General features: G+C 54.4%; 1 protein-coding gene across 3 annotated transcripts in view; it reads right to left on the minus strand.

Annotated features, from left to right (window-relative positions):
- Positions 1-3,266: 3,266 nt before the first annotated feature.
- TCF20 (transcription factor 20) overlaps positions 3,267-13,035 on the minus strand; it is a 102,197-nt gene continuing 92,428 nt past the window's right edge. For 2 of the 3 annotated variants that reach the window (XM_034644565.1, XM_034644566.1), the window contains exons 4-6: positions 11,309-11,358; positions 10,095-10,222; positions 3,267-4,526 (exon numbers count right to left, since the gene is read on the minus strand). In XM_034644565.1, coding sequence (XP_034500456.1) covers positions 10,139-10,222; positions 11,309-11,358 — 134 coding nt within the window. In that variant the 3' untranslated portion in view covers positions 3,267-4,526; positions 10,095-10,138. The remainder of the gene's footprint in view (positions 4,527-10,094; positions 10,223-11,308; positions 11,359-13,035) is intronic. The other variant, XM_034644564.1, reaches the window with a different exon arrangement.

Here is a 13,035-nt window from a genome sequence, read left to right on the forward strand (position 1 = left end):
TCCCCACCCCTGGCCGGTATCCTCCAGTTCTTCCCTCCCTCCCCAACAGTAAGAGGACCAGGATCTTCCTGGGGTGCCTCCTAATATTCCTGACTCAGAGATGCTGTTCAGAGATGGCAACCCAGGGGTGCGTGGCCTCTTGGCAATGGCTTTCAACGTTTGCAATTCCTGGCTGGTTTGTGAAAGGTGCTCCCTTCCCGAATGCCCACATCCCTACTCTCCTGCCAGGCCCGGGGGCACAAGGCCGAGCTAGCTGGGGCCCAGCTGGGCCTTCCCCGCACCTTGCCTTGGCCAAGCACTTGGTGGGCTTGGACTCTGTGTCCTCTCCCCCCCCCCCCCCCCCCGCTGGAGGTGCCCTGTGCTGAGCGCGGGGCTAAGGATGGCAACCCAGTGGGAGACGATGGTGAGCCCTGCTCCAATGTGCTTATGGCCTGAGGAGGCGTGGGAAGTCAGAGAGTGGCCAGGCCCGGTCAGCAGCGTGGGCACTGCTTTCAGGGTCACAGGGACACTGCCCCCAGGCTGGAACAGGACGTGCTGGGAAGACTTCAGGGAAGACTTTGGCTGGCTTGAACCGCAGGCCAAGGTGACCTGGCAGTGGGACCAAAGCCCCACTGCAAGGCCTGGTGCACCGCGGGGGGGCTGTGCCGGTCGGGCTGAGGACTAGACTGTGGGAAACCGGGGTCTCTGGGCTCCCGGGAGGCAGGGAGCCCACTTTTGAGGCCACTCAACAGACTAGGAGAGCGAGACCCAAGAGCACCCTGGGGCCTCTTATCTGCCTCAGCTGAATGTCCCAGTGAGCAGCACAGTGGGCAGGACAGCCCGTGTGCTGTCGCCCACTAGCCCTGGATAAACTGCCTTTCCCATGCGGTCACCCTAATGGCGTCATGACAGGCAGTGGCCTCCCTGTCCTAGGGGCCTGTTGTCCAGGATGGGGTGGCCATGCGGAAACCTGCCGTCACGAGGCCTGTGGCCTTTTGCCATCATTGGGCAATGTAGCTTTGTGGTGCCCAGGCACTGAGGAGACAGAACCTCAGTCACGTCAGGGCAACGTCCTAGAGGGGCACCGGGGGCCGTTCCAAACGCACGCTCTGGGTTTCGTCTGCACGGTTGGGACGTCAACTTCTCCAAGGGCCAGCACGTTACTGAGCTTTATGTAGAAACACATGGGGTCCACCCCCTCCAGGTGGTGAAACTGAGGTGAGTGCCAGCGCTCCCGGAGGCCTCCCGGGGCTCGGGTGTTCACCTGCGCAGGGGAGCGCCCTCTGCCAGGGAGGGACGCCCCCCCCCCAATTCCCACTGCTTCTTGGGGGTGGAAGGGAAAAGTGGACCCTGCCTCCGGCTAGCCTAGCCGGGGCTCACCCCCCAGGGGTGTTTGAAGGGTACAGGGCTTCCGCTGGGCAGACAGAAGGTTCTGGGGACCTGCTGCACGACAATGTGAACATAACACGACGGAACTGCAGACTTACCGGTTAAGATGGTAAATTTTACGTTCTTAACCACAACTTAAAAACGTATATGTAAAAATCATCATTGCGTACCTATTAGGATGGTCAAAATCCAGAACACTGACAACACCGAAGGCTGGCGAGGCTGCGGAGCAACCTTCATACGTGGCTGGTGGGAATGCAAAGTGGTACAGGCCCCGTGGAAGCCAGTTCCGTGGCTCCTTACAGAACGAGACCCTCTTACTGTAAGATCCAGCAAGCTCCTTGGTATTGACCCAAAGGAGCTGAGAACCAAGGTCCGCACAAAAACCACACACGGACTTAGAGCAGCAGCTTTATTCATCACTGCCAAAACTCGGAAGCAACCACGACGTCTTTCGGCAGGTGGGTAAAGGGCAGTACATACGGACAATGGAATATTCTTCAGTACTAAAAAGAAATGAGCTACCCAGCCACAAAAAGACATGGAGGAACCTTAAATGCATTATCACTAAGTGAAGGAGGCCAATCTGAGAGGGCTGCCCACGGTAGGATTCCAACCACAGGGCTTTCTGGAAAAGGCAGAACTATAGAGACAGTAAAAAGCCCAAGGGCTGGGAGGAGGAGGGAGGACGGCAGAGCACAGAGAAGGTTTAGGGCAGTGAGACGACTCTGTGTGATACTGGAACGGTGGATAAATGTCACGAGACTGTCTGAACCCACAGAATGTGCAACACCAAGAGTGAACCCTAATGTTAACTATGGGCTTCGGGGGACGACGACGTGTCAGCGCAGTAGGGTCACGGACTGTCACAAAAGTAGCGCTCCGCTGGGGGAGGCCATGTACGGGGGCAGGGGGCGTATGGGAACGTCCTGTAACTTCTGCCCAATACCACTATGAACTTAAACTTGCTCTAAAAAAGTCTGAGAGAAAACACATAAGCTTAAAAGCAGTGGGAGGCGACAGGCACATGATCGGAGGCTTCCTTAGAGGCCGGCAAGCCGGGCCCGGAGGGGAGTGAGGGGCACAGCCACGCCCGTCAATGGTCACGTCAGAAGCCAGTCTGAGGAAAGACCTAGAATCATCCCAAGGGCCTTGCTCAAGGATCATCAGCAAGTCAAAAGGGGACAGAAGAAGAAAAGCAAAATGACAAAGAATCATTTGCTGTTGGGAAAATATTTTCCTCAAGATACATATTTTTCAAGTTTTGTGGTTTAGCCCCTGACACCTGAAATCTATCAATTTCGTCTGAACTGTGTTAACGGCAAGTCAAGACCAGACGGAAAGCTGCACAGCTCAAAAAGCTGTCATTCCTATGCGGGCCCCATGGCCCGCGCGGCACACCCACCCACGCCTCCATCCTGGTGAGCGAAATGAGAAATGGGCCGCACTGCTTGATGGAGCCATTAAAACAGAATTAATCTGCCATTTCTGCAGCCCCAAATTGATGAGCACACAAGAACTCATTTATAATTGCTTATTTCTACTTCACAACATTCCTTCCAGTATTTCTGTTCTCTAAAAAAGTCCATTAACATTGCATTATTTTTTTATAACCTTTAAAATTAATGTTGATTGGAAATATGTCCTCATACCAGCTTAAGTAAATCTGACCATCCCTGCACACTGGCTGAGTTCCGCCCACCCAGCGGAGCCGCAGAGAGGAGCCTCTGGTTTTGTTTCGTTCCAGGCCCTGCCGTGAAGGCCACGCGGTGCGGGAGGCTGGGGCTCAGCTGGACGGTCAGATGGTGGCCTTCTCCGCAGTGGAGCAAAGCCACCTTTGGGGGCTGGAATGGGAGGAGGAAGAGTCGCGTTTGCTTTATATTAAACAAAAAAGGAAACAAGGTTAAAATGAAGTTTATTATTTTTTGATTTTTTTTGTTTTTTAAATAAAACTGTTTGTGAAACAGCTATTTTATCCCCACGGCAGAGTGACCCCTGAAAGATGCACTAACCCCTTCTTAAGGCCTTAACAAGATTTTTTTTTGTACTTTTTTCTTCTTTTTTTAAAACTCAGATATTTAAAAATTATACAATTTACAAAACAAAACAAAACAATACAACATAAAGAATCATGTAGCATGGGGCTGCTCACCTGACAGGCCCCCTTTTCCTTTATAAAAATGAAAGCAAAAGAAAAAAGGGTTAACTGGGTGCTCCTGGTCAGCGTAACCCACACTGATCACACTCGACAGACACAGTCCCTCCCCCACGTCAATTCCTACAGCTTAGATTTCCTGTCCTGTCCTGGGGGGGGGGGCGGCGGGCAGGGCACAGCTGCCAGGAATGCGCCCAGAGGCGGGCCACCCCGACCCTGCCTGCCACGCGCACTTAGTGGGGCGCTCGAGGTTCTCACTGGCCACAGTGATCCAGGACACAGCTGTGACCTCAGGACATCTGCTAATTTCACCCCCCGAAAAGATAAAAGTTTTAAAAATAATAAATAAATAGTGTTTCTGGAAATGAAAAAAATTTATTTTTGTGTTTAAACATCATTCCCCCACTCTTGAAAACACGGACCGTCCCCACATCCCACCCACCCCCAAACCTTCCCACTTAGAGACAAATTAATGACAAAGGGTGGTTCTGGTGTGGTTTGTCTGCTCTTTCAACCCTGGGTCTGCAGCTCTCTGAACCGGTGTGAGGCAGGCTAACGATCAAAGCCACACCCCGTCCTTTATGAGACCAGCTTGTTCAATTTCACACTTAAATTTCACTGTTATTGGAACAAATTTGGAGTTCTTTAACTAGAGAATTTTAAAATAGAATCAAAAGGGATAGCGCACCTTTCATTTAAACAAAGTCTTTCCAGACTAAAAATAGATTTATATATATATATTTTTATCCCACCCTTTTCAACCCCCCCTTCCCATCATCCCACCCCTCCCCCCTCCCCCCACATTGTCACTATGGAGATTGTGTCCATGGAAACAGCCATTCCAACTTCTTGGGTCTTTCTTTCCTGTGGTGTCGCGGTTTGGGTGTGATGTAAGGACTTAGGGAGGAGGCGCTGGCGGGGTGGGCGGGGCAGGGCGGGGCCGCACAGCAGGACGGTTCCTTCCATCGCGAGTGTCCACCACCTCTCATCTCCACAGTCTCACCTGCAAGACAGAACCGACACTGGGTGCTGGGAACCTCCGTGCGGCCCAGTAGCCGACAGCTGCCCCTCCAGGGGTCCAGCAGCTGCAGAACCCCTGCAAGTGTGCTGATGAGGCGGGAGACCCCCAAGACCAGTGTTGGAGCCACCATGTGGCCCAGACCGTGTGGCCCTGGGCCAGGAACACGGTGAAGGGCAGGAGTGACGTGGCCAGCTGTGCTGCGAATGGACTCTGTGCCCCTCGAGGCGCGGCGGCCTCCCCAGCACGTGGAAGGAACAGAGATCAGGAAAGAGCTCCCCGACCACCCTGGCGGGGGTGACCCCTGCTCGGGACCCCACCACCAGGGACGTCCCGTGGGGGTCGCCACTTCGGTGGCAAGGAGCAGTGTTCGCAGAGATGGCTGAGCACGCAGGCGGCCTGTGGAAGAACCAGCTCAGGACCCCGCCGCAGCTGGCAGCTGCTCTCAGTGACGGGAGTGCATTCTTCACACTCAACAAAGAACACTCTTCAGCCGGCTCTGCTGGGGGGGGGCATGGCCCTTCTCTGAGGCTCCCCAGGCATCCCCTGCACTGGCTCCCGTTCCAGCCCGGGCGCCGGGCTCAGAAAGACGATCCCGACGACCCGCGTGGGGCAGTGGTGGTGCACCACGGGCCTCCGCACAGTACTTCACGGGTCATTACCTCTGAGAGACACAGCAGCTTCCAAGGATCAGTGCGGAACAATCGGAGCAGAAGCCAGGAGTGGCGTCCCCCGACCTGCTTCCTGCCAATCAGCGCACTCCCTTCTTCCTCAGACCCCTTCGGGTGCCCTCCACCAACAGATAACCCTCAGGAAAACCCAGGCGGCACCATCCCTTTTCTGTTCTCACAAACTTACTAACAGGCAAAATTGTTCAGAGGGCTGGTCTGTGTGCAGGAGCTAAGAACCTTCTATTTAAAAGTGCCCTTGCCAAAAAGAGATGCGTAACGGCTTGGCGGAAACCACGACTACACAGGAAGACCTTCCGCAGAGATAGCAGGACCATGTCCCCATGCTCAGGTGAGGCAAACCCCAGGACCTGAGCTGCCACGCTCAGGACGCCCATGGCGAGTGTGTCTTCCCCAGTTCTGAAGGAGGCTCTGGGCCCCATAAGTCGCCCTAGCCCTCGTGGCCCATGCTCCAGTCTGCCTTCAGCCCAGGGAGTGGCCAGTTCCGCCCTCCGGTTTTCCTGACGTTACTGCTGCTTGCCAGGAGCAGGGAGAGAAGCAGCTTCCTGATGCCACCCCAGGAACCAAAGGCCCTTTGTAAATGTGAAGACATGGGAGGAGATAACGGGATGCCTCAAGCAACAACCAGGGGGGCAAAATCTTGCTTGGGATGCGGGAACATGTGGACAGAGGACAGATGTCCAAGGGCGCCTGGGTGGCTCAGTTATTAAGCATCTGCCTTTGGCTCAGGGCGTGATCCCACGTGGGATCGAGCCCCGCATCGGGCTCCCTGCTCAGCAGGAAGCCTGCTTCTTCCTCTCCCACTCCCCCTGCTTGTGTTCCCTCTCTTGCTGTCTGTCAAATAAATAAATAAAATCTTAAAAAAAAAAAAAAAAAAGAGGACAGATATCCAGGCACACCTTGTAAGGCTCTGCTTGTGAAGGGAGGGATAGGGTAGGGTTTGCCCTCTCCCAGCCTTGGCAGTGTTGGGCCTGTACCCCTAACCAGCGAGTTGCTCAGAAGAACAGGGCCAACCTCAGAATGAAGCATGCTCAGCACCCCGGGCCTGCCTGGCTAACTCTGGGCCACAGATGTGCCCGGTAGTCTGGGCAGCTACGGCCTTGACAGCAGCCCCCCGCTGTGGCTCTGTCTTCCAGCATTCCTAAAGGGACCTGTCCCCAGGGTCTGATGTCACACACCTTGAAGGTCAGGAGACCCTAACTTCTCAGAGTTACTTATAAGAAACTGTTCCTTCACAACAGGGAGCTTAGGAAGAAAATTCGTGTGCCAGGCACTACACTAGGAGTTTCAGAGAAGTTATCTCATGATGACACCAAGGCCTGACCCTGGTCTCAGAGAGGACAAAACTGAAGTCGAGAGACCCAAAGCCACGGGGCTGCTGAGAGGTGGGCCTGGGGCTCCCATCAGGCAAAGCCTTCTGCCTGGGCCCCCCGGGACTCTGCCTTCAAGCCTCAGTCATGGTGTGGGCTTGTCCAGCTGCATGGGACGCAGCTGAGACGGTGTGCTCCCAGGCACAGAGCCAGAGGCCGACGAGGGACCAACACAAGGCCAGCCACAGCCAGCAAGAGCGCAGCGAGGGGAAAGCCACTCTGTGCCAGGGGTGTTCAATACTCTCTTTAAAAAAAGGCATCTCGATGTCCAGCTGCCGGTGAGGAGAGTTTCACCCAGGGCCACAGCGTTCCAGGACTCCCTCTCCTCATCATGCACCCACCTTTCTTCCCTTTCAGCGGCCCCTCCGTGGCCTGAACCTGGCGGGCCGTCTCCAGCCTTCTCCCAGGACGGCAAGAAGCCACTACCTCCGCCCGCCCTGCTGGCTGGTTCCCACCTGCAGGGGTGGGGCTGCGTGCCGGGACCCTCGTCGGCACCTCGCCGGGCACAGGCGGGGTGGCGAACGCGTTCTTCTCTGGGGCGCATGCCCTCTCTAGCAGACCCTGCCGGCCCCGCCGTGCGCACATTCCAGGCCAGACGCGGTTCCTGTCCTCACTGAGCACCCAGTCTAGCGGAGAGGTGCGTAAGCAAACAAAGGAATGCTTCCGAACTGGCACAGGAAAGCTGCGGCGTGGGAAGGAGGCAGTGAGACAGGGACTCAGGCGGGAAGGCCTCAGGAGGCAGGGACACTGAAGCCGAGACCCGGAGAGGAGAAGGAGCCTGTCACAGAAGACGGGAGGCAGAATACCCAGGCCCAGGGAAGGGCACGTGCCAGGGCCCGCAGGGAGGAAGCGCGGCCTCCGAGGGGCTGGCCAGACGCGCCCATGGGCCTTTGTGGAGGCACGGCTGGGAGTCGGCACAGGGAGAAGGCGGGCTCCCGCTGGCCTGCCACCTCGCTTCCTCACGCTCAGAAACGGGGCAGCAGCAGCCGGCTGGGTGGATGGCTGCCCAAGGACTTTTCCTCCCTGGCCTTGCTGGCCTGTTGAGGGCCAAGTGCAGATAGATACGTCATATGCTGGGGGGAGGCCGGGGGTTATTCAATCTCCCAGCCCCCAGCTTTCCGCTAGACATGGTGCTAGCAGGGTCCAGCCTGCAGCCTTGACCCCTCCTGCTCCCGCGGTGCATGGCAGCCCGGCAGGCCGCGAGAGCCAGCGCCCCAGGACTTGAGCAAGCTTCACCCCACGCCAGACGGCGCAGACACCTCAGAGACATTTCTTCACTGAATCCTCACAAGGTTGGCCACTGTGATTCCTCTCTTTACAGAAGAAACAGAAGCAGAAACATTAAGTGGCCCCACCCCTGGTCACACAGCACTTTTTGTGAGAAAACGGGGCACCAAGAAGCAGGATTCGTGTACTCATGGCCCTTCCTGGCCATGTCAGGACACCCAATGACAGTAGCTCTCTGTCCCTAGAACGGACCCCGAGATGAAATGTTCTCTGTCCCAATCACTGGGGTTTCCGTACAATCTGCAGAGAGCCACTGCCCTCAACGTGACAGCTGAAATGAGGAACCAGGACAAGGATCCTGTCCTGTAGGGACAGCGTATGAAGAAAATCCTTTCAGTGGGCACGACTGGATGCAGTATGTCGATCCTTTCCCTCCAAGAGGTGAATGGTCTGACCGCAACAGACTGGAAACCACCCCACGCTGACAGCTCAGCCACTTCACCACTCAGCGCCTCAGTGTCTTTTGTCCACACAGGAACCACACGCCAACACTGACTGAGGTCTGAGCAAGGAAGCTCACTGCTCCACACGGGGGCCGACGGCTGTCAGCGGGCAGGGCCCAAGGCTGGGTGGAGAGGAAGGAGATGATGAATGAAACTACAATTCCCAACCAGAGACCTGCCCATCAGGCTCACGGCTCAGACTTCATTTTTTCTTTTTCAAACACAGGCTGGAATTCCAGGACAAAAACAAAAGGCACCGGACAACAAATGGTTCTTTCCCTAACCGAGTCATCTAGGACTCTGCCAGGAATGTTCCTCGTGGCCCCTACAGCACGCGGCTCTACCCGCTGGCCAGCCAGAGGAACTGACAGGAAGAAGGCAGAGCCCAGCACAGAACAAAGGCCCAGAGAAACATGCTGCAAAACTATCCGGACTGCTATCTTGCACCAAGGGCTACTCAGGGGGAAAGGAGTGCAGAGTCAGTGAGCCCCGGTGTGTTCCAGAAATCCAGGGGCTGCTGCTACTGCCAGTTTGCTCATTTGATTCCTGTGACCTGACCACCTGTCCTTCCCTTCCCAAGCCCTCTCCTTGGATGAGGAAGAGAGAAAAGAAAGGCACAACTGCAGAGGCCTCATTCAACAGCCCCCTTGAGGAAGCACGACAGGCCTCTACGGCCCCATGGCCCCACACAGCAGAGCAGAGGCGGCTTCTCGGGAATTTGGTACCGGGACCTACCTAAGAAACTGAGGACTTCTTAAAGGAGGAAAACTGCCACTGTCTGAGATGAATTCTATTTTTTCCTCAAATTACTGTTAGGTATTCCCGAGAAAGGTGGAACCTGACGGTTGTCACAGGGGGAGGGAACGTGCCATCGACTTTAGCACACCTGTGCGTGGCTCTCAGGCGCCTGGAGTAAACACAGAAGCCCTTCATTTGAAAAGAAATAATCTCTCAATGAACATTTCTGAGACAACTGGTCCCCCTCCCCATCCTGTAGGAGCAAGTGCCTCAAATTACATTTTGGCTTTTCTTTTTCTTCTCTTTACGGTCTATCTTCCTAAGCCCTCGTGACTCCATGGAGGGGGGGCAGAGGGCGAGAAAGCAGGGAGCAGGGAGGCCCGCTGCCTCTGGGGACGTTAGTCCACTAATCCCGTTTCCACAGATATGCGTCGCTGCTGCCCTGACCACGAGCCCAGACACACTCACAAAAAGCACAACTCAATCTCTTGAGGTTTTTAAGAGTAAAATTAAATCGGATGCTAAAGTCCCCTAAATCTTTGAGGGGATTTTCCTTCCCTTTGTACTTCTGTGCAAAGGAGTCCTTCACAATACTTGGGGGAAAAGATTTCAAAGAACAAAACTGGGGAATTTTTTGTTTTTCAAAGGAAAAGCCACCATAAGCTTTACAGATAGGGAGTAAATTAAAAAGGCTAGCCCCCTGGCTAGAAGCGTTTCTGAGCCAGGGACAGAGGGTGGGCTGCTGGCAGCGTCTGTCCCGGAAGCCTTTCCAGAGTGCCACACACAGGCCTGACTTCAGCTCAGTCACCATGAATTCCAACGGGCAATGGGACAGTTTTCAAGCCTCAAACACCTCTCCACGGACATTCTGGGGAGCTAAGCGACAGTCGGAGAAACATTTTATCCACCTGGTGTCAGGAATCCACGCGTTTAGAGGCCGGTGGCGCAGCCTGGCCTGGGGCGAGCAGGAGGGCAGAGGCCGCGACTCCCACTGGGACTCTGGCAGGGGTGCCGGCCCCGACTCACCTGTGCTTGCTGTACTTTCCACTCCCACGAGCACACTGCCCCCCTCACCCCCGCTCCGACTGCTCTGTGCTGAGGCTGCCTTTCGCTGTCTTGTTCTGCAAGGGGGGGAGGGGGAATGGGAGGGGAGGCTGACGCCGGCAAAGCCAAGGAGACAAGACAGGAGGGATGGAAGAACAGTGTGGGGGTCAGGGAGGGCAGAGGCGAGGAGAGGAATGGCACATGGAAAAGGAAAGAAAAAGCAGAGAGTCAGTATTGAATGACAAACAGGAGATATTCAGACAGGGTTTTCTGAGGCAAAATGTGACCATTAAAAAAGAGAAGTTTTAAAAATAAAAACATGTAAATTAACTAAAAGAAAATACTATAAGATCCTGTGGTCCATCTCTGAAAATAATTTTTAAAGAAAAGCATAAGCAAGCGTCTTTCAGAAGCGCTGTGAGGGCAGACCCGTCCGGAGGACCGCTTTCGGGTCCGTTGCGGCCCTAGTCGGAGCCCGAGCCTGTGAGCGGCCGTGACCACCAGGTGTCAGTGTGACCTCAGCCAGAGGAGCGCGCGGCCACCGCGGGGAACGCCAGGTGGCGCCAGACGGCTCGGTGGCCCCCAGCCTCTCCTGGGCTTCCCTTCTGGGCACCCTCCCCGCCCCCCACCGTGCTAGCTCCAGGACAGGGACAGCGGGACAGGGACAGCGGAGTCAACCCATGTCTTCCATCCTTTCCTAAAAGGGGCCACACCAAGAGACCGCCTCTTGAACTACTTGGGACGTGAGGCGGCGGCCCGCCAAGCGCAGCCCTGGTCACTTCTGTGAGGGAAAGCCTCAGGAAAGACTGAGGTTCCCCCCAAAGCCCTGGGGTCAATTCTTTTTTCCTTTAGTCTGGCAAATGCCTCTAATTATGTACCAAGGCCTACAACCAATCTTACCTCGCACCAACCTGTGAACTGGGGTTCCATTAAACTAAAATGGAAACCAGGAGTTTCATTGAGTTTGATCTTTGAATTTCTCTTACCGATCAGACAAACACCTTCCTCTCCCCCACGTTTCTCCCAGGCTCCCACAGTATAGGGGGGGCCACCCTGGGGCACAGGTCTCCCTCCAGCACCGGGCCTCTCTGCTGTCTCAAGGCCAGAAGCAGGAGGCAGCCTCCAATGTCTGGTCTGAAGATCGTAAGGAACCCCCCCTTCCCCCAGCCCCGCTGGGGGCACACGCTCTGACTCACCTTGTGCTTGGGGCACCTCACCGAGAAGTTCTCCTCATGTAGCAAACAATCTACAAGACAGAAAAAGGGACAGTCAGGCTGAGCCAGCGGTACCATCCAGGATGAGTGGGGCCACACCAGCCAGGACTGACAGTGTCAGACATAGAGATAAGAGGTACCCTCACTGTGATTTCTGAAACATTAGCAACACTCCCAAATAAACCAGAGTACCACAACATGATGGAGTATCAGTCACTTACAATTTTAATGTCTCAAAACAGTTAATGGTACGGGGAAACACTCATGACACAAAACGGCTTGAAAAACCAGGATACGTAAATGCAGAAGTATAATCCTAATTTTATCAAAATGTGTTCTATGCATTAAAAACAAGACAAAGGAAACTTATCAAAATGTAACAGTGGTTCTCTTTGGGTAGCAAGACTATAGGTGACTTTATTTTTTTATGTATTTCCACAATTATATATTATTTTAACAAAAACAATCTCCAATAAATGTTATTTTTAGAATCCCTGATTCTAGGCTAAGCTCATTCCAACAGGCGCGAGCCCAAGCTTCCTCACAAACACGGCAAATGTGGAGGCGCCTTTCCCCTCTGTCCGGAGCCCTGCTATCACCTTTGCCGTACAACCCACGGAGACACAGGAGAAGTTCCCGACACAAGCCACATAATCCACACTAAATGCTTCAGGGGAAAGTGAAATCCCACGAGGGGGTTACTAATCCTTGGAGGAAAATGATTCATTCCAACTTTTAACGTGCTGACAGCATCCTCGCTGACAGCAAGGACACGCATCCGCCTCCAGGTGAGTTGAGCTCCGTGGCACAAGGGTAGTGTGTGGAGCAGGGCGAGGAAATCTAATTAATGAATTCGCTCAGCACACCACAGCTCCTGGAGAACGACAGCCAGGTCACTGGTGCAAGATGTGGTGGCAGAATGTTAATAAATATTGATCACACGTTCTCAGAGAGCTCCCGGGCACCATGGCGGGAAGCAGCCATGGTACTTAGCCTTGTTAAATGTATGATTTAACTCAGGTTTAAACTGAGGTCCAGATTAGCAGCCTGTGGACCCACAGATTTCACATGAAATAGTAAAAAGCAAGGGAACACACAAACGAAAACTTCTGACGTCCTACTTGTATCTTAAACAAATAGAAAAAGACCCTTTCATAACTGGGCTGGGCCTGTCCCATCGCTGCCTCCCTCTGGAGCCCCTGAATACCCAGGAGTGGGCAGTCAGCCTCTCGGCTCCCGGGGCAAGCCCTCGGGCACAGGAGCTCAGCAAGTCCGGCTAACCTCCGAGCCCTCCCCCTGCAAGCAAATAGCATGGCAGTAAATGAAATGTGTTAATTTAAAACCCACAAGTACATGGCATGACCAAGGCTCCTGCTGCTCCAATCTGCCAGAGAGCTTATGAACAGCAGGAGGCAGACAACTGGAGCTCAAGGGAAGCACTTTCTCCTTACCTGGGCTTGGGCAGCACTGCTTGCTGGCAGTCTCTAGTTTGAGCCAGAGAAACAGCATAGCCCCTGTGGGGCTCGGCCACCTTTATGCCACAGGGGTTTAGAGAAATGAGGAAGGGGGACCATATTAACTAGAAAAGTTGCCATCGGAAAGGCATTGGGGGCTCAATTCCCCTCCCAGCCATGGAGGAGTCACCAGCTGTGACAGACCATTAGTAAAACATGTCTGAAGTTAGGAAACATGTTCCCTCTAAGTTAAAA

This window comes from Ailuropoda melanoleuca, chromosome 15 (genome assembly GCF_002007445.2).
Source record: "Ailuropoda melanoleuca isolate Jingjing chromosome 15, ASM200744v2, whole genome shotgun sequence".
NCBI classification, from domain to species: domain Eukaryota; kingdom Metazoa; phylum Chordata; class Mammalia; order Carnivora; family Ursidae; genus Ailuropoda; species Ailuropoda melanoleuca.